Source organism: Ceratotherium simum, chromosome 21 (genome assembly GCF_057802395.1).
Source record: "Ceratotherium simum simum isolate JZ-2026a chromosome 21, ASM5780239v1, whole genome shotgun sequence".
NCBI lineage: Eukaryota > Metazoa > Chordata > Mammalia > Perissodactyla > Rhinocerotidae > Ceratotherium > Ceratotherium simum.
The window spans coordinates 14,791,002-14,812,082 of NC_141920.1; the positions used below are offsets into that span (position 1 = coordinate 14,791,002).

At 51.7% G+C, this 21,081-nt stretch overlaps 1 protein-coding gene across 2 annotated transcripts; it reads right to left on the reverse strand.

Annotated features, from left to right (window-relative positions):
- Positions 1-794: 794 nt before the first annotated feature.
- Positions 795-20,025, reverse strand: SLC2A10 (solute carrier family 2 member 10). Of its 2 annotated transcripts, XR_015555576.1 has the most exons (6): positions 19,944-20,025; positions 11,500-12,783; positions 10,807-10,929; positions 8,116-8,251; positions 6,350-6,662; positions 795-4,497 (listed from the first exon to the last, which is right to left on the reverse strand). XR_015555576.1 is itself a non-coding variant. In XM_004430306.3 (5 exons), the coding sequence occupies exons 1-5, from the start codon at positions 19,945-19,947 to the stop codon at positions 4,419-4,421; spliced, it is 1,626 nt and encodes a 541-aa protein (XP_004430363.1). In that variant the 5' UTR covers positions 19,948-20,025; the 3' UTR covers positions 796-4,418. The 2 variants fall into 2 exon arrangements, 1 of the variants encoding a protein (XP_004430363.1); XM_004430306.3 differs by lacking the exon at positions 6,350-6,662 and having other exon boundaries at positions 796-4,497.
- Positions 20,026-21,081: the final 1,056 nt, after the last annotated feature.

Below are 21,081 nucleotides of genomic sequence, written 5' to 3' on the forward strand. Positions count from 1 at the left end.
TTATCTCTTCTTAGCACTCCTTGCTGACATGTGTCTGTCTGTCCGTCTATCTATCTATCTATCTAATCTATCTACCTACCTACCTATCTATCATCTATGTATCTATCTAATCTCTCTATCCATCTATTTATCTACTTTTCCCTCCTTCCTCCCTCTCCCTCCCCTTCCTTCTCCTCCTCCTCCTTCCTCTCGCGCTCTCTCTCTCATTTCTTGAGTCTAATTTCTCTCCCCCACTAGAATGTCAGCTTTGTGAGGACAGCCCCTTGTCTTCTTCACTGCTGTACCCCAGGCTCTAGCACAGTGCCTGGCACACAGTAGAAACACAATGAATATGTATTTGAGAGAAAAAAATAATTAATATAGTTTCCTCTTAAAATACACTTATTGAAGTTGAAAAGCAGGTCACTTTAAAGTAAAGCTTTCGGTAAGTCAGCTGTGTAGTGCAATTTGGCAAACTACAGTCAGGTGCTCAGTGATGGGCACACATCATGAAAGGGCTACGCATAAGACCTGGGTTTGGGAAGTGCTTCCCTGAAGTGATTTTGGGGATATCTGGGAGAAGGAGAAGAATTTCCCACCACCCGCCCTGCAGATTAATGAACCGACCACATCTCTTTTCTGGTTGGTGCTAATGACCTTGGAGCACCTATCAGGCACCCCAAACTTGTAGATTTCTTTGGTGCCCCCCCAATTCTGAACCGCCACCTGGTTCTTGCCCTTGTTACCAAGCAATGGACTCACTCTGCTCGCCGCGATCAGAGTCAATTAATCACAACGAGTTAGGAATCGAGAAATGAAGTTTTAATTCGATTAGCCATCATAACTGGGAAGATGTCTCAAAAAAACATCTTCCAAGATTACAGAATCTTGAGGCAGTTATATAGGGAAAATGGGCAGTAGGGAGAGGGTCCAGGGATGTTGGTCTCCAGGCGTGACAGTCTCCAGGCATCACATTGATCCATTCTTCTGTCAGCTGTAATGGATACCTTGTAGGTGTGTTTCCCACCTGCGGTCAGCCTGTTCCTGTAAAGAAACTCATAGAACAAAGTTTTTAATTTATCAAGCTATTGGGGAGTACATACATAAGTGGAGGCCATAAATCAGGAGAGCATGTGAATTTTTTGGAGTACGTGCAGAGCAGTGAGTAGCCACATGGAGGAGGGCCTGGGGCCATTTAGTGTAACAAGATGGCCTCACTTATGCTCACTTACACCCTCACTATCCTCCTCACCCAGGGCCCGATGCCCTTGGAGGCTGCTGGGACAGTTCCTCAATCATTTCTAAGCACCTACTATGAGCCCAGCCCTGAACTAAGTGATTGAGATGTGTCATCTCTAAATGGTAAGAAGTATCGTCCCCATTATACAGATGAGCAATTGTGCAAGTCACACACCTGATTGTGCTGCAGAGCCACAGAGACAGATGTAAGCAGTGGTGTGCTGGTAATACGTTGAGATAGGAACGACTTTTCCCTCCAGGTCTCTTTTCCTCCATGTTCAATTACACCCCCTCCCTCCTTTTCAATTCAAGCTGCCTGGCTTCCCAGTTTGCTTGGCACTGATTTCCAAAAGCCATGATTCTTTAAGGAGATTGAACTGGGATCCTCAAAAGCCCTTTCAGAGGCAAGGGCATCAAGAGTGGAGGCACAGACTAAAGGCCATGATTTAGCCACAGGTGTGTTTTGTGGAGCTGAAAAACTATTTTTCAATTAAAAATCAATTGCCACTATCAAAAAATAAAAATTTTGCACCAAAGTTTGAATTTCTGGATTTTCTTGAAAATTCAGATGGTCAGGCCACATCAGGTCTACATTCCTACACGGCAGCCACCAGCTAGAATTGAGCATCAGCCATTCCGTCCCTTAGAGAGGGGCTGTGCTCGCCCGTTTCCACAGACCTCACTACTCCCTATTGTCTTACTACAACGGGCTTCACTCTTTTACATTTCCTGCCAGATCTATGAGTTTATCATCCTGATCAAAAAATGGAAGAATTTACCCTAGGACTAGAAAACATTCTCCTAGGCTGACAGGAGAGAAAAGAGAATTGAGAGAGGGTTGGGAGTCTCTGGAGAAAGAACTGGACCTGAAGGGGCTACAAGGACTGATATAAGCAGTGTGTGCTGGTAAAAGTTTAATAACTGCTCTCCAGGAAATAAAAACGTGTGTGTCTATAAATTTTACTGGGATAAAGGATGTGTTTGTTGCACAAAATTTACAAATAATAATAAACACTTTATTGTAAATACTCTTTATTATAAATTCCATAGAGCCAATTAGTTCTCACAGAATATTTTTGTTAATTTTTTGCCAAACTCTTGAATCCAAAACCAACTATCACTGCAATTTAGCCATGACTTGACAAAATTAGACTATGGATAAATGCTTGATAACAATACGACTTGGCAAAGAAATCGCTCACCCCACTGAAGAACAAGTGTAGCTCAGACGTGAAAGTGGTTGCAATTTTTGTTCACATTAATGAGAAAGAGGAAAGTAAAACGATGAAGATGTACGTCAGAGCTCCTTCATCTCTGACACGAGCAACTTGTTTGCTGAACTAGATAACAGTGTTCGAATACTGGAACAATATTCTTCCCATTTTTTGTGCTACTCACAATGTATTGGCTACAGACACATTTTTAAGTTTAATTTAACATTTTATCCATTCCAACGTTCTTAAGACTGGAAAATTGAGAGAACAAGAAATTAAGACCTGATTTGTAGTGTTCCTTAATCTCCGTGATGTAAATACACTCCCATGGCCAGTTTCCAGCAACCAAGCTGACGTCATTTAACGCAGAATTGGGAAGAAATATGCAGTTTCTCCCCTCTGTCCCTCATAAGATATAATAGATGTAAATAACCTCAAGAGCACAGACAATAGTAAAATGTAGTAAAATAAGAAAGTGATGAGTTTTTAGTATTTATTACCTTTGTTTTTAATATAATTTACTTAATTATACGTTTAAATAATTTAATTTTTTTAATGGCTGTGTTTAACAACCAGTTTGCAAAAATCCTGAAAATTTAACAATCAGCTTTCAGGAGCCAGTACAAGCCGGCCCCAGTACAGCACTGGATATAAGGGAAGCATCTAGAAATGAGGGGAGAGGAGAAGTTGAGGGCCAGAGTCCTGTGGGGGCTGCATCAGCACCCATGTGAGCACGCATGGTGACAAAGATGGTCCGACGCCAGCACCCTGGACCTACTCCAGCTCTTCGTTCTCGTCAGCACCCAGGAGCTCCTTCTTGCTGGACCCTTCCTTTAGTGACCTCCGGCCTCCATCTCCACTTGACTCACCCCTTGGGGGATGACCCTTTACAATGTCCCAAAGGTGAGGACCTGGGTAACACGGCGAGCAGAACCCCATGCCCCGACTAGCTGAATGGGATCCGATGAAGACTGTTCTGAAGGGACACAGGGGTAAAACACACCCCCGGGGGTGTAATCATCCCCATTCTGCAGATGCAGAAACTGAGGCTTGAGGGAGTAGTTACTTACTCAAGGTCAACAGCTGCCAAGAGGTGGAGGCAACACGGACAACCAGGTACGCCGCCTCCAGACCCATCTCCTGTCTGCAAAGCCCTCCCTCAGCACCCTGGAAACAGCTCCTGGAGCTCGGTGCAAGCACTGTGACGCTCTTGGATTTCAGTGCACAGAACTCTGGAATCTCATTTACCTCTCCCCTAATTAAAACTCATATCCCCCGAAGAGATGACTAGCAACTTGAGAGCAGGGCCTAGGTTGGATATTTGTCATATTACCAGCATTTAGAATTCCAGCTCACTGGCGCCAGAAGAGATCTTAACTACTTGGGCCAGGTCGCCCATTGTACATACGGGGGAAACCGAGGCCCACGGTCATTCAGCAATAACACCAGCAGAATCAGAACTAGAACAGTCTGAGTTGCTGGTGGATAATAAATATTCTGGGAAGGAGAATTAGAGGGGTTGAGCAAAACTAAGAACTAAGAACCAAAAAGCAGGTTTCTCTCTCACCAAAAAGTCCTCCCCAGATGGAAAAAGAGAGTGGAGTCATGTGGTATCCTCAGCTGGATTTAGGGGTCATACCAGGAGAGACTTCCTGCCAGGGTTGGTACCCTAGATTCTCTGAGAAAGCCCTAGAGCAACAGAGACTCCATAAGATGTTCTCCTTGGAAGTACTGCAGAGATTCAGTCAGTGGGGAAACCGAGGCAAGAGAGCAGATGCTTAGGAACCCTCAGAGCCTGAGACTCAAAATGAAGACTTGGGGGTTCTCCGACTTTCATCCCTTTCACCCCAGCAATAAAACGTCTTCTGAAGCAGGGACAGCTCTTGAAGACCACCTAGCACTTGTGCTCCGGGGCCTAGACAAGCAGGAAGCTGGAGACTGTCTGCTGAAGCCATGGTTCCAGCATCTTCCAGGCAGATGGACCCCTCAGGAGGCTGCCGAGACCTCGATGCGGCTGTACTGGACGCCAGCTGAGCTCTGCCTGTGGCCAAAGCTCAGGGCGAACCTGTCGAGCACAGTGAGTGGAGTCAGAGGGTGGCAGGGCCTGGGGGCCTTCCCGGGGGAGACAGGAGTGGACCATCCCCCGGGACCCCCACCCTACCCCACCCCCACCCCTACGCTGCCCTTCCTGCTTCCTGCCTTAGTGTGAGCATTTCCATCTTCTGGACTGCTCTGCCCTCGTCTCCCTGTGTCCGCCCTCGCCCCCCACAGCCTGTTCTCCATCACAGCTGGAGGGACCTTTCTAAGCACAGAGACCAGCTCCTGTCACTCCTGCTTAGAAAGAGCCGCCCCCTTATCATGCTCAGCCTAACATCCAGGCCCCTCTCTGCGGCCGGCCTCTCCCACATCACCTCCTTCTGCTCCCACTTGCTCGTCACCCCCGGCCACGTGGGTCTCCTGTCTCTCTCATCAAATTACCCTACTTGCTCCTACCCCAGGGCCTTTGCATTTGCTGTTCCCTCCCCTAGAACACTTTCTTCCAGCTCTTAGAAAGTTTGGCTTTTTCTCATCATTCAGGTCTCAGCTCAACTGCTGCCTCTTCAGAGAGGCCTTCCTTTCCTTCAGTAGAGACAGATTCACCGATGACCTGTGATGTGCCGGCCACTGCCCTAGGCCCTGGGAATAGAGCAGCGAATGACACAGGTACACAGAAATATCCCCACGGTCATGAAGAATTTATGGTAAATTTGGATCATGAATGTACCTGTGGTACACCTGTACTCTAGCTAAAGAAACTGGACACCCCCCAAATCGACGTTCTGATGTGTTCACTTGCTGATAGGTTAACCTGCCTATTTTCCTCACAGTATAAACGCCACTCTGAAGTTAACTTATCCGTGCATTTATGTGTTTTGTAGTCTCTCTCCCCCTTACATTAAAATGTACCTTCCCTCTAAGTCCAGAGACAGGGTCTCTCTTGGGCACGGGTCTGTCCCCAGAACCCAGTACAGTGCCTGGCTCCTAGCTGGCACTGGAAAATATTTGCTGAAAGTGAATAAATGGATTCCTGAGAAATTGGGATAAAAGACGGATTTCTGAAAGTTCTTTTTTGTGATCATATCATCCTGGGAATGGACGGGTCTCTTCTGAACCTAAGTAACTTGATTAGAAAGAGAAAGGAACAACCCCACTGACCACAGATTGCAAGAGGGTCTGAGCCCCTTGGTTACTAGTGTGTCCCTAAAGGAATTGAGGAAGTGGACAGGTAAGATGCAGGCCCCTATTTCCCACAAGCACTGAGGCGTGAGGACACGAAGAGAAGTAAGCCCCAGAGCAGTGGATGTTGGCTCTATCCAGCATCCATTCTCCCATTTCCTTCCGGAATGAGGTCTCCTGTGCTGCGTATGGTCTTGGTAGGACTGTCAATCAAGAAGCTTTGCCCTATCCTGGCCAAGCTGGGGGCTAAGGGGTGGGCACAAAAACCAGGCTTTGGCCAATCAGACTTTCTCCAGGGAATGTGACTCTCTTATGGAGCAACAAAGGACTGAAGACAGTTGGTGCTGAAAAGACTGTCCCCTTAGTGCCTGCTGTCAGCATCCCTGGAACCTCCCTTGTCCCCACGCTCCCCAAGGTCAAGATTCTCTCTCTATCTCTCTGTGGCCTCTCATATTAGGGGCCCCTGAACTACAAGGACTGGAGTCATGACTCTCCCAAACTCAGACCTGCCTCTGGCCCCTGCCAAAGCCCCTAACTTCCTGTCTTCTCCAGAGGTCATGGCAGACCCAGCCTCCTTTCTCCAAGGGCTGGCCAGGCCCCCCCATGTGGTCCTGAGTCCCCAGATCCAGCGTGACACTCCCTCAGCTGCAATCACGTGCTGCCTTCCCCCCAAGCTGGCTTCCACCTGCCTCTCTACCTACTTTGCTCTTTGTTCTGGAGGAGGGGTCTGGAATCTTCTCCCAGGAAAGCCAGTATGGCAGAGATCCCAGGTGGCTCTTGGTGTCTGTACCTCCTTTATGTCTAGTAACAGCACCCTTGATTTTCAGCTGGGTACATGGCTACTCAGACTAAAGATAATGTTCCTCAGCCTCCCCTGCATGGAGGAGTAGCCAAGTTCTGTCAAAAGGGATGTGGGCGGAAGTAACGTGTGCATCTTGCAGGTCGGGTCCTCCTCTTCCCCTGCCCTCCTGCAGGAATGTGGTGGTTCACGTCACGGGCCACGTGGAAAAGGTCCTGTTGAATAGACGGCAGAGCAACAAGACAGAAGGAGCCTGGGACCCGGGATGACCTCTCGGAGCACAGCCCTGGACTCTCAACATCCGGACTATTCCAAGCAGCCAAACCTATTTCCTAACTAACATGGCTGGGTTGCCGAGGGGCCTGCAGCAGGTGCCATCCAACAAACTTGGGGTGTTCAGCTGGCAGAGAACACTCCGGGATGGGGTGGACTGGGTTAGAGGTTTTTACACTGGACTAATGCTGCATCCCTGCAGGGGCCACGCTGGGGTGGGACTTGGCAGACAGCTGCAGGGAGGCGATTTCCAATTCAGTATTTGATTGCTTTCCTTTTTAATCTTTTAGAGCCTCCCAGGAATAGGATGGTAGTCGGGAGCTGGTGACTCCCTTTACTGCAAGCAGTAACCAGGGCATTTGCCAAGGATGCTCAGGATTATAGTGCTTTCATGTCCCTTCCGATCCTCTATTCCTCTCTTCTCTTATTCGAATGGCCCAAGGTCCCATGATGCTAAGATTCTGAACTCCTCTCTGGGACCTAAAGACCTTACGTGACCTACCTCCTACCCACACAGCTGATCTGATCTTCTACCCCTCCTCCTTCCTTCCCTCCCTTTGTTCCAGCCACACTGGCTTCCTTGCTGTTCCGTGCACATGCACATACACTCCCAACCTCAGGGCCCTTGCACTTGCTCTTCTCTCTGCTAGAACTCTCCTCCTCCTCATCTTTACATGGCTGCCTCCTTCTCAGTAACTTAAATTGCACCTCCTCAGAGAGGCTGTGCCTCTCTGACCACCTACTCTAAATTAGCCACACCCCCTGGCCCTCTGTCCCCCTCTCTGCCAATAGGGCTCTCTCAATGAATTTTGCTGTTTTCTTTTCTGCCAACAACACACCACTCACTGAAATACTCTTGTTGATGGCTTATTTGTGACCCCTCCTCCACTAGAATGGAAGCTCCGTGAGGACAAGGACCTTTTCCCTCTTAATCTCGGCCACATTTCCTACGGCCCAGAACACTGCATGGTACATAGCAGGGACTTAATAAATATCCTCCAAATGAGTGGATTAAGCCCACAGTTCTTTGTGTGTGATTTTAAAAGGCCACGGTTATAGTGTTTTGTTTCTCCAAGCTTCCACAACTGTAAGAGTCTGTGGTTTTAGGATTGTACTATTCTAACCTCCGGTGAGTCCATAACTGCATGATTTTAAAATTCCTATGAGCTGGGCCTTAAAGTCACATGAAACTCTGCTGTAGGAAGACACCAAACAACTCAAGGAAAACAGCTCATGTATGAAGACAGGACAAAACTCATGTGTCCAGGCAGGAAGAGAGGCAGGAAGAGAAGAAAAAGGCTTTCCTGCAAAGGGCAAGTGTGAGGACTAAATGCTGAAGCGAAGTGCTCGGGGATGAGGCGACTCTCCCCCCAGGCCGGCCCTGTCCCCGCTTACCGTCTCCTCTGGAATTGCTGGTCTATCTCTGCCAACGACTGGCCTTTTGTTTCAGGGACACACAAATAGATGAAGCCCAGGCCGAGGATGGCGGTCAGCCCGTACAGCAGGAAGGTCCAGGACAAGCCGATGGCGCCTGGGGACAGGGGGCGGGAGTGTGGGTGGGGCGAGCCGGGGCCAACTGGCCGGTCCACCCACAGCAGACTCTCCAGACTTGCAGACTTGCATTCTGCTGACTTGCAGAATGGCCAACAAGCTGTCAGATCAGAACCTTAAAGCAGGAGGAGGGCTGCTTGTCCCAGAGGCAGACACGGGCCGAGGCCCAAATCCACAAACACAGAGAAGGGCGTCCGGTCTCTACGGGAAAGCCCACTCGCCCACTCGCCCACACCTACAACACTAACCAGCAACACGCGCTGTGTCTGCAAACGTGAACGGGGCGGGGCGGCGGGAGATGACATTGACCTCAGCAGCAAAACAGCTGCAGGATGCGGCCCTGGCAAAGCCCAGCTCTGGAAAGAAAACCCTCAGAAATTCCATGAATTGCTAATTCGGTGAATTGAGCGTTCAGGGAATTGTGTTTCGGCCAACTCTGTCTGACTGGTCGTCGGGGAGAGAGGACAGAAGCCTCAGTATCCCAGCCGCTCCCTCTTCCTGGAGCCTCGGCGGGGGGTGGGGACAGGGTCTCAGAGCCAGCAACCAGGACCCCTGGGACGACCCTGACTCCTCTGAAGTCAATCAACCCAAGACAGAGAAAGGAGGCTGTGAAGGATGGGGCTTTGTTGGGGCAGAGGCAGAAATTATGTGTCAGACACCACCGCCATCTTCACCTCTAACAGCCCTGGCCACACCTCCTCCAAGCAGCCTGCCCTGACCAGCTTGCCCTCCACTTAGTTCTTATAACGGCAGGGCACGAGCTGGGCTGGGAGGCAGAGGGCTGGGTTCTAGTCTTCTCACCCCGCTGGTCTTGGAAGGCCGTTATTTCCCCATTTGTGAAATGGGGATGAGAAGGATATGATACAATTCTAATAAACCCTCCCTTCCTTCTTTTTTTCCTTCTTTTCTTCCTTCCTCAGTCTCTCCCTCCCTTCCTCCCTGTCTCTCACTCACTCCTCATTCCACCTAAGGGGAATGTTCGAAGACTGAGGCCGCAGGAAGAAGCTTGGATTCCCTAAGACTGGGGCTGGGAGACAAGCAGGGTGGATGGGTTTTTCTACCAGTGTTTCTCACAGTCCCCCAGGGGTGGCTATGCCTTTGAGGAGGAAACACTTGGCTGCAGGAAATGGGAAAATAACTGAACCCTGAGAACTGAGCCTGTGGCCCACAGTGAAGGAGCCCCGCCTACTTTGGCCCCAGTGACCAGTGGCCTTGGGCCACGAGCATCTCAGCGTCTCAGAGACCCTTCCCCGGTGTTCTGGGCCCATATAATTTCCAGCCCACCCCATCACTGCTTAGACTGGGTTTGAATGCTAGGTGGAAAGAGAGGATGCCACCCAAACTAGATCTGAGAAGACCTTCCTGCTGGCAGGAGGGCATGAGCCAGTTTGAGCTGGTTTAGAATAAGAAGAAAAGGTTGTGGCTCCTGCACCTGCTGTGCTCTCACCAGCACTGGTGTAGACTATCACATGTTATCAGGCCTGGAGAATTTTACAGCGTGTCTGAGGGTTCTGGATGTTGTCAGACACTTTCGTGGAGCTTCTGCACCAAGATTTATTTGAAGAGCAGTTCTGTTGCTACAAATAGGAAAATTTTAAAAACTCCCCTGCTTTAGAGTGGGTACTTTGGGCTACAGAGAAGAGAACGGATTTGTCTGGGGGAGGGAGGGCAGAGCCCCACACTCAGGTCTCCAGATTTCCGCATCCCCCCCATCCGGAGTTTGCTGCCTTCCCCCCACCACACTAATCAGAGATGGCTTCCTGGAGGAGGAGAACTGGATGCTTCAGCTCTTCCCCTCCTTCAGCCTCAACTCCCAGGCTGCCAATCAAGCCAGCCCACCCACTAATGGGGCCTGGAATGAGGTAGAAGCTTCAGTCATATCTTCTGTTGTCTTTGTCTCCCAGCCTCTCCTCCCCCTTTTTCTGATAGCGGCACTGCAATTTTCCTTTGGGGAACCATCCCCCTGACCCCAGTCCATGCTGTTGGGTGAGGCTGTCCCCACCCCGTGGCTCCAGGGTGGGTATATGCCCAGGCCTGGGCATTCGAATATGCCAGCCCTCCAGCTACAGTGATTGGTTCAGGGATGGGCATGTGACCTTGCTGAGCCAATGAGAGTCACTCCCAGGACTTGAGCAAGAGCCCTGGGAAAGAAATGCTCTCCTGTCACGGGGCTGCCAAGCTGGAGATCTGCTGGCCGCCATCTTTGCCACCGTGAGGGGGTCTGCCTGCGAATGAAGCCCGCAGCGCGGGAGGCAGAGCCGAGAGAGTGAAGGATGGCCGACAGGTTTGTTGGAGTCATCAAACACATGGCTCTGACATTTTGTTGGAGCCTCTGGATCAGCTGTGCTTGAAGCCAACCACCCTCTTCTCTTCAGTGATTTCAGACAAAAATATTACCTTTTGTTCATCCATTGGTTTGCACTGGGTTTTCTGTCACTTATACCCTGACAGATACAGAAGCCGTGGCTCTGTCTGGAGGAAACTGTTCCTGGATCTAGAAGGAATTGGGCCAAGGAATTAGGTCAGAGAACTCACCGATGAGGTCGAGGAAGAAGAGGCTGATGAAGAGGTTGGTGGCCCAGTTGAAGCTGTTGCAGAAGGCGAAGGCCCTCCCTCGGATCTCCACGGGGTAAATCTCGCTGAGGACAAGCCAGGTCACTAGGACAGGAGAGCAGGGAGGGCTCCTAGGCTGCGGCCAGGACCTGGGGCCTGGCACCCATGGTCCAGCAGGCCATCCCCCCAACAATGTGGTTCAAGCAGAACGGCAGGCTCCTGACAGCCAGTTCTCCCTGGCTGCTTCCCCACACGCCTGTAAGAATCCTCTAGAGTGACCCGCGGTCTCGGTTTGCCCCGGACTGAGGGGTTTCCTGGGACACGAGACCTTCAGTGTCCTGGGCAAACTGGGATGGCTGGTCACCCTATTCATTAAATTCCTTTCAAGTAAACCCTCTTGAGTGAGCTATCCAGGGGCACATTTAGGTTTTATGAGGCCTGAAGCTTAACCGATTTGGGGCCTTTATAAGAAAAAAATCACAAACAAAAAACTAGGCCCCCGCCCTCACAAGGAGTGCCTGCAGTGAGCTGGGAGCCCTGAGGCTTAAGCTTCACGCGCTTCATGGTCAAGGCACCGCCAGTGTCCCTCTGAGACCCTGAATGATTCGGTCCCCAAGCTTCCCGCTAGAAGGGGTGGAAGGCTCCAGAGTTACCTGCAAGAAAACTCCCACCTACCTGGTCCAAACCCAAAGGAGAAGGCGCTCACAAAGACCATCATGCAGACCAGCGCAGTCCAGTGCAGCAGGGCCTGCTCTGGGGCGGGAGAAGGGGACGCGGGGGAGGCGGGGCTTAGGGCTGGCAGGAGAGGGGCTGTGGGGTTCCCAGCTTCGGGATGAGGCTTGGTTTTCTTAGAGGTTGACAAGACTGGCTCCGCTTGGCTCTTGCTGATTGTTGGCAGCGGAGGTGGCGATATGCCCCTTGGCAGGCCAGAGTCCCCAGAGAGGCCTGACAGCCTGGTGGCGTTGGGCATGGCCAGGCAACTTGGGCCCGAGTCCATGGGCACAGCAAAGCTGACGAGGCCCATGCCGCTGACAGACAGGGCCATGAGGGCACAGCCAGCTAGTAGCAGGGCCCTGCGGCCCGCTCGGTCCACCAGCCCCATGGCGGTCAGGGTAGCTGCCACCTTCACGGCGCCAAGCCCCACAGAGGCCAGCACAGCTGAGGATCCCCCTCGGAAGCCGACCGAGCGGAAGATGGTGGAGGCGTAGCACAGCACATTGGGCTGCCCTGTCAGCTGCTGGAAAAGTACCAGCCCCAGCCCCACCGTGGTCCTGCCTCGCATGTTATCCCGCGCCCTGAAGAGGTCCAGAAAGGAGTATCTTGGCCTCCCCAGGCCCAGCTTGGTGGCTTCACCTCCCTGGAGAGGGATGAGGTCCTTGTGGGCTGCAGCCTCATCTGTACGAGCAGGGAGAAAGAGGAGGCTGAGGGATTGCAGGAGAGCAGGCGCGGCGGCCCAGCCAAACATATGCCTCCATCCCCAGGGGGCACCGGCCAGTGCGTAGTTGAGTGCGTAGGAGAGCAGGATGCCCAGGGTGATGCCTGCCTCATAGAGGGACACCAGCACTCCCCGCTGCCGTGGCCCCACCAGCTCTGACACGTAGATACAGCAGGCCATGGAGGAGAGGGAGATGGCGAAGCCAGCTGCTGACCGGCCCAGGACCAGCCAGGTCAGAGAGCTAGCCAGGCCCAGGCTCAGGCTGCCTGCCAACAGCACCAAGTTGCTCCCGAGGATGGCTTGTTTCCTGCCATAGCGGTCGATGAAGAAGCCCCCTACCAGGGAGGCGAGGAGAGCCCCCAGGAGCAGGCTGCCCACCAGGAGCTCCTGCTCCAAGCAGCTTAGCCCGAAGTCAAGCTGCAGTGGCAGCAGGGCACCTGATATGACTGCCAGTTCATAGCCAAAGGTCAGGCCACCCAGCAAAGACACAGAGGCACACAAGGGCAGGAGCGGTAGGGGGCGGCCTGGAAAACAAAAGCGATGGGGCAGAGTTCAGGATGGTTCCTTGCCAGAGATCCACCCATCCAACCTCCCCTCCCTCTGTCAACCCCTCCATCTATCCATCCAGCTACTGCATCTACTTATCTATCCACTCATCCATTCTCTACTCCATCCATCCATCCATTCATTTATTCATCCATCCATCCATCCATCCATCCATCCATCCATCCATCCATCCACTTCTTCCTTCATCCGTCCACCCTCCATCCATCCACTCCATCCATTCACCCACCCATCCATCTACCCATGCATGCATTCATGCATCCATTCATTCATCATCCATCCATCCATCCACTTCTTCCTTCATCCATCTCTCCCTCCACTCATCTGTCTACTTTATCCATTCACCCATCCATCCATCTATCTATGCATCCATCCACTCCTTCCTTCATCCATCCAGCCTTCTATTTATTGATCAATCTATCCATCTATCCCTTCATCATCCACTCCTCCATCCATCCATCTGCCCCATCCACCACATCTTCTTCCATCCATTTGTCTGTTCATCTACTCCTTAATTCACCTAACCATCCATCTATTTATTGATCCACCTATCCAAAAATACATCCATTCATCCACCCATCTTTGTATTCCATTCCTTATGTACCCATCCATCCAGGCACGCACCCATCCATCCATCCACGCATCCATCCATCCATCCAATCATTCAAAAATTTATTTATCTGGCATCTACAACATGCCAGGCAGTGTTCTCAGGGCTGGAAATACAGTGATGTTGTCAAGGACCTCACATTCTAATAGAAAAAGACAGATGATAAACAAATAAATGCATAATATAACTTCAGGTGGTGACAGGTGTCATTAAAAAAAAAAAGAAAGCAGGGAAAGGGGATTGAGAGTGATGGAGAAGTTCTATTTTAACCAAGGTAGTCAGTTAAGGCTTCTTCGAGCAGAGATACGAATGACGTGAGGGTGAAAGCCATGTAAAATCTGGGAGAAGAACATTCTAGAAAGAGGAAACAGCAAGAACAAAGGCCTTGAGGTAGGATAGTTTTTGGTATGTTTGAACAACAACTATTACTATTAATAGCTCGTGCTTATATGGCACTTACCAAGTGCCAGGCCCTGTTTTAAGAGTTTTACATGTATTTACTCATTTAATTCTTGCAACAACCCTATAACATAGTATTATTAGCATCATCCTCCAAGGCACAGGGAGGTTAAGAAACTTTCTCATGGTCACACAGAAAGTAACTGGCAGAGCTCACGTGGCTAGAGAGTGCAGCCTTTTAATCACTGTGTTATTCAGCAAGGAGCTCAGAGTGGCTGGAGCCCAGTGAGTGAGAGTGGCGGAAGATGATGAGGCAGGAGAATTAGGCATGGGCCAGATCAGGCGGAGCTTGGTAAGTCATGAAGACAGTGATGAAGTTCATTCTCAGTGGATGGAAGCCCTCGGAGGCTTGAGCTGGGGAGAGAGATGATCCATGGTGGTCACCAGCACATGTAGATATCGGGCACTTCAAATGTGGCTAATGTGATGGAGGAACTGAATTTTTAATTTTAATTAATTTAAATGTGAGAATAGCCACATGTGGCTAGTGGCTGCCATATTGGCAGTGCAGTTATACAGGTTACTCTTAATTTTTAATTCACACACTTAAACTTAAATATTTCTGGAAGCATCTAGAGTAATCCAGCAGTATACATCTCACCCACCCCACCCTGGACCTGACAAGAACATTCATAACACTATATAGCCAGGTTTATTGAGTGTTTTCTCTGGATAGGGAGCTGCTGTGAGCCCTTTAAGTGCAATAACTCATGTAATCCTCACCACAACTTTATGAGGGAGGTGGGCTTCTGTAGGATTTGTGAATGAATACACTGATCATCAGAGACGTGAATGACTTGCCTAAGGTCAAAAGTAGTAAGTAGCTGGGCCTAGATTCAAAGCCAGGCGGTCTGGCTCCACAGTCTGTACCCTTACCCACTCCATTACAAAACCGTGGCATGATGATGATTTCGCTCTGTTCTCTCTTCTGCCTCGTCCCATCTCTGTTAGGCAATTTTTGTGCAGGGGGAGGAGTTTCATGGGTGGAGGAATCATTCTCCCCTTTCTGCTCATCCTTCTCCTGACCGCCCCTGCCCCGCAGGGAAATAACCCCCTACCATTCCCTGGCTGGCCTCCTCCTTCCTGTTCACGACCATCAATAAACCCCCCAGGGAAGCTGCCCAGGTCCTGCCCGGTCTTCAGCTCCCTGTGCCCCGCCTCCCTCAGTTCCTGGTGTTTACTGCAGAAGGGAAGGTTCTTCCAGGCCATATGAGGCAATCAAGTGAAAACACAGAATTTGTTTGCCATTTCCTCTGTTCCTCTTGAGGTGAGAGGGAACCCAGCCAAGGGGCTCAGAGGCAAAGTCGACTGTCCACAGGCTCCGCTGGAAAAGGCCTCAGGGCAGATCTGGGTCACAGCAGTAAGAGCCGAACAGCAAAAATAAGATAGTAACAATAACAGGTGTCTTTTATTGAGCATCTCCTCTACGCAAAGACTTTAGGTGCCTTCTCTCAATTCTTCTTCATAACAACCCTAGAGGGTACTGCTACAATTATCCCCATTTTACAGATGGGGAAATGAAGGCTCAGAGTGTGCTCGCAGCTGAGAAGCAACAGGATCAGGACTCAAACACTGACCCATCTGACTCCCAAAACCAGGTACTTAAGAGCTTTGCTGAACTGACTTCAAGCAAGAGCCAATCAGACGTAGGTGGGATGTGAGAGAAAGAGCAGGGGTGCGGGGGCAGAGTGCAGGGGAAATAAAGCTCTCAGGAAGACCCCAAGTCACACAGTTGTGCTGAAAGGATACTGTCGCAGGAACTATGAATGACAGCCTCCAAGGAGTCAGGGCCATTAGAAAGACATTCCCTTCCTTAAGCTTTCCAAGGCTCCCTAACTCGTTGGCATGACATCCCAGGCCCTTCAGGAGCTGGTGTCCCCAGCTGAACCCTTCAGCCACTTCTCCTCCCCGCCCCGTCCCCGCTCCCCGCCTGCCTCCCACACACACCCTGCAAACGCTTGTTCTGGCACACACCATGGATTTTCATGCTGCTCTGCCTCTGCAAGTGCGGGTCCCTCTGCTGGCACTGCCTGTGTTCCCAAATGCCCACTCATCTCTTCAGTGCCAGCTCACGGTCACCTCCCCGAAGGGCCTCCAGTAATACAGGTCTGTTATTTGGCATTCATCCTCATCCTCTGGCGGAAAGCTGCCCTTCCCTGTCCTTTGCCTCTGTCTCCCGATCTGGGCAGAAATGACTGTTCCCACTGCCCAGCTCCAAGGTTGTGTCTATGACCCGGATCCGACCAATCAGCAGGCTCCCGGCCCCGGGCAGCAGTGAACGCCACGGGGCTGAGCCTGGGCCAGTGAGGGTTGGCTCAGCCCAGGGGTGTCTGATCACTGAGGGCGCTAAGCTGGTAGTTTACTTGCCTGGAGCAGCTGGGGGCCATCTTCCCCCATGAGGCATTTCTGACAACAATGCTTGAGCCCCTAGGTCCAACCATGCCTGAAGCCACAGACTTTTCCCAAAAATATGCTTTTTTTGTTTAAACTAGTTTGAGAGAGGCCCTCACTAATTCCCATAATCTTCCTCAACTTTCCAAGCCACATTTTTCACTTCCAACCAACTCTGCATTCTCCTTTATTTGCTCCCACCATATGGTGAGTTCGTTGATGTGACCTCCTTATTAAACTGGGCAGGGCAGGGACGGGGACTTACTGTCTCTGTGCCTCCAGGGCCCCAGCCCTGCTCTGACACCCAAGACAGACTCAATGAGGTTTCTGCCCAATGAACCAATGACTGAGTCAGAGACCACGGCGGTATCACCACGTGGCATTCTAGGGGCTGTGTCAGGTGCATTTGAACCTAAAAGAAAGTTACATAGCAGCCAGACGGACCCTGTGAAAGCCTAAGGCAGGCCAGGTCACTCTGCTCAGAGCCCTCCAAGGCTGCCACTTCACTCTGAAAAATGCCACAGTACTTACACTGGCCTTCCAGGCCCTGCAGGGCCTGCCTCCTCGCCCTCGGCTCCGGTTCCGGCCACAGCAGCCTCCTCGCTGTTCCTCCTCACTCCAAGGGCGTCTCAACTCAAGGCTTTTTACTAGCTGTCACCTCTGCCGGGGAATCCCTCCCCCTCCATTCCACTTGCTCCTTCCCTTCCTCCTTTGGGTCTTTGCTCAAACTTGACCTTCTCGGAAGGCCTTCCCTGGCCCTCTACTTAAAGGTGCAACCTCCCACAGCACCCAGCACTTCGTATCACCCTTCCCTGCTTGTTTTTCTCCATCGTACTTATCGCCATCTGAAATAACTACATTTTTTATGTTTTTATTGGTCTCCCGGACCAGAATGTCAGCCCCAAAGGAACAGGAATTGTTTGTTTGTTCAGCTGTCTCTCTGATGCTGAGGACAGTTCCTGGCATACAGCAGGCACTCAGTAAATACTTGTTGAATAAACAGATGATCGAATGAATGAATGAATGAACTCTGGGGACGTAGGGAATTCAGAGAGAAAGGATCTTGGCCCTTGAGCATCTGGGGAGGTCCAGGGCCTGGAAGTGGCCATGCACAGGAAGTGGAGTGAATCCTGGCCCCCAAATTAGGACAGCCCAGCCTGGAGTTAGGAACCGCTCTCCTTTCTATGGCTTTCTTGTCTAAGTGTAGGTTGTATGTGAAGCCGTCTCACACTAGAGGAAATCCCTTAGTCCTCCAAGACCCGCACTGTGGAGGGCAGAGCTTCCAGGGAGAGAATCAGGGGGCAGGTGGAGGGGAAAAAACCCAGGGTTGGGGTTCACGTATCACCAGTTGCAAGTCCCAGGACGCCTTCTGTCGGTGACACCAGAGCAGCATCTGAATCAGAAGTCACGATGCACTGGGTCCCTCCCCGACCAGAGAGGGCTTCCCCTGAAGCCCCAGGGAGAAGCCAGGAGTGAAACAGATCTATGCGAATAGCCTCACCCAGAAGGCTGGCTTCCAAACGTCCCCAAAGAGCTAATACTCACAGAGTGCTCACGATGGCCAGCCATCCCTCCTCTTCTAGAAGCCATACCTGTATCAGCCGGCTTAGTCCCTACAGCAGCCCTATGACACAGGCACTGTGGTCATTCCCATTTTACAGATGAAGCAACCGAGGCTCAGAGAAGCGAAGACATCTGCCCAAGGTGACAGTTTGCAAGTGACAGAGCAGAGATCTGAACTTGGGCAGTCTGACTCCCAATGTTGGGTACGATTAAAAAACAAAAGCTCACGTTAACTGACCATTTACCCAGTGCAGGTGGTGAGCAGAGCACTTTAAGTTCATTTTCTCACCTCCTTCTCACGGCCGCCCTGTGATAATGGTATTTTACAGTAGCCATTTTATAGATGAGGAGATAAAGTCAGAGAGGTTGACAAAATGATGCTCCTGGGAAGTGGGAGGATGGGGGCTGGAACGTAGGTCTTTCTGACCCCCAAATTTATATACAGGGCCCAGTCTCTGGACCCTGCCACGAAGAAAGCAGCCTGGGAACTCTGCGGAGGATGGAGCCTAGTTATTTTGTACCTTCCCCTCCTCCTCCACCACCGCCCAGGCCCAGCCCTGCCCACAGTAGATGCTCAGTGAGTAGCTGTTGAATTAACGTAGGAGGCAGCAGAGGGATAAGAGAGGCAGATGCAAGGGGCTGGGGCCAATCTCAGTGTCCTTGGGAGGACCTTGACCTCTCTGGGCCTCCATCTTCCTCAGGCTCTGGGGCAGTGTGCCCCGGTGAGTAAGAGCATGGACTCTGGAGCCAGAGCTGGAGTTGGTCACCAGTTGTACCATTACCCTGTGCATGAGAGGCTGGGTGGTACAGTGGTTAGGAATGCAGACTGGAGCCAGAGTGCTGGGGTTCTATCCCAGCTTCTCCCCTCCACAGCTGTGTGACCTCGGGCAGCTCACTTAACCTCTCTGAGCCTCTCCATCTATAAATGGGGCTAGTAGTCATACTTACCTCACATGCCTGTCTATCTTATAGCTACTGTTAGCTATTATGATTCTCCACAGAATAATGCAGAGTGAGTTTTTAAAACACACTTCATGCAATGTCCCACCCCAGCTTAAAACCTTTCTCCAGCTTCTCACATCATTTGGAATAAAATCCAAACTTCTCACCATGGCCTACCAAGCCCTGCACAATCTAGCCCCTGCCTACCTCTCTGACCTCCCTTCCACCTCTCTCTTCTTGCCCACTGTGCTCCAGCCACACTGGCCTGGACCACACCAGCTTACTCCTGCCTCAGGGCCTTTGCACTGGCTGTTCCTGCTCTTCTCCCAGATCTTAGCAAGCCCACTTCTTTTGAGTAATATCTCAGCTCCAATGTCTCCTACTCTGGGAGGCCCTCTTTGCCTGCCTACCTACACAATCTGCCTTCCTTATCACTCTCTGTCATGCCACCTCATTATACGTGTTCCTCAGCACCTTATCACTCTCTGAGATTATTTTATTCATGTACTTGTTTATCTTCTCAACTAGAATGTCAGCTCTATGAGAGAGAGGTTTATTATCTATTTTGCTCACCCTGAGTCCCCAGCCCCTAAATCAATGTCTGCCACATACTAGGTGAATGAATGAATGAATGACCCTTTGAGGCTTCTGAATCCAGAGTGAAAAATTGAAACTTTGGTCCCCTGTAGCAACAAAGAAATTCCCTACTCCCCCCACAATTCTGCATGCCAATCTCCTCTGTCTCCCCTCTACTGAATATCTCAGGAGCAGAGGTTTGTCTGTTCGATTCAAGCAGCATCCCCAGGTCTGGGGCACAGAAGTGCTCAGCAAATTGATAATGAATTTGCTCCCTTCCAAGCCTCTGTTTCTTCGTCTGCAGAACAGGAAGAATTTCACTTGCCTGGGCTGGTTGCAAGTCTGAAAGCCGTCAGGCGAGAGCCTGGCCCCAGTGAGCGCTCAGTATCAAGTAAGGAGCCCTCTCGGGTCACTTTTTTCTGGGCAGATAGGAGCACGGAAGGAAGTGTGCCCAAGTCGCTTCCCAGCCCCCAGCCAAGGCCTGCCGTCCGGGGCTCGCCCCCGAGCGGGCGGCGTCGGGCCGGGTGTGCAGCGCGGGGGAGGGCGCGCGGACGCGGTGGCGCCCCGATCGCGACTTACCCATGGCGAGCGGGGCTCCGGGGCGCGCTGCGGGCGCTGGGGGGCCGGGCGCGCATCCCGGGCCGGAGTCCCCGCCGCGGCCGCCCACAAACTTTCCGGCCCGCCTCCCGCCTCCGTCCCTCCCTCCCTCCCCGCCTGCAACGCCGCCGCCGCCACGTCGCCGGCCCTAGCCCCCGGTGCCTGGAGGCGGGACCGAGGGGCGCCCCGGACCGCCCCCGGCTCGGCCGGGCCTGGCTGTGCGCCCCCACCCACCGTCCTCCCCGTGGGGAGGGCAACCCACATGCTGTCCTCCCTGTCCTTCCCGCAGGAAGGGGACACCCCAATCACTGCAGTCCACATTAGTGTGGTCTCTCCAGCCAGCCTGTGTACACACACACTCACACTCGTGTGTCTACACTGACCGGACAGGCACACACGCCCACTTAAGCCGCTCAGACGCTCTCCCGTGGATTCATCGTCCATTCATTGGACACTTAGGTGGGGACACCTCCCAAGTGCCCACAGGCACAGTGCTGGGCCTTGGGGAAGGGCTGGGAGAACAAGATTTTTTTTTGTTCTTGTGGAGTTTGCTTTTTAGTGGAGGAAGGAGAAAAATAACTAACTAAAGGAGCTAGAGAAATGCCAGCCAGTGATAAAGGCTAGGCAGAGAAGTAAACTAGGGTGATGGGGTAGGCATTGGCATTCCCTCCCAGGCCTGGGAAGGCTGTCTGAGGAGGGGATATCCGAGGAGCGCCCAGCACTGTGCCTGTGGGCACTTGGGAGGCGTCCCCACCTAAGTGTCCAAGGAACGGCTGATGAGTCCAGGGGAGAGTGTCTGAGCAGCTGCAGTGGGTGTGTGTGAGTGTCGGGTCAGTGCAGACACATGAGTGTGTACAAGAGCTGGCTGGAGAGTGGGAGGCAGGTTCCAGAAAGACAGAAGAGCCAAGGCCAAGGCCCCGGGGGGAGGGAGCTGGTGGAGTACAAAGAACCATGGAATCGAAGCCAGAGCGTCTGGAGCACAGGGGCTGACGGGTGGAGGGAGATGGCGCCCAAGGGAGGGCTTGGCAAGGACTGGGTCATTTAAGGCCTTGGGATGCCGGGTGAGCAATGCAGATTTTATTCCAACTGACACAAGCAATCACTGGGGAGCTCTCCTAGG

Excerpts from the sequence above, each read along its gene's own strand:
- SLC2A10 (XM_004430306.3), bottom strand. Across the intron at positions 10,930-11,499 it reads CTCCTTTGGGTTTGGACCAG|TGACCTGGCTTGTCCTCAGC; the intron begins GTAGGTGGGAGT and ends CTCCTGTCCTAG. Across the intron at positions 8,252-10,806 it reads CTTCTTCCTCGACCTCATCG|GCGCCATCGGCTTGTCCTGG; the intron begins GTGAGTTCTCTG and ends CCCTGTCCCCAG.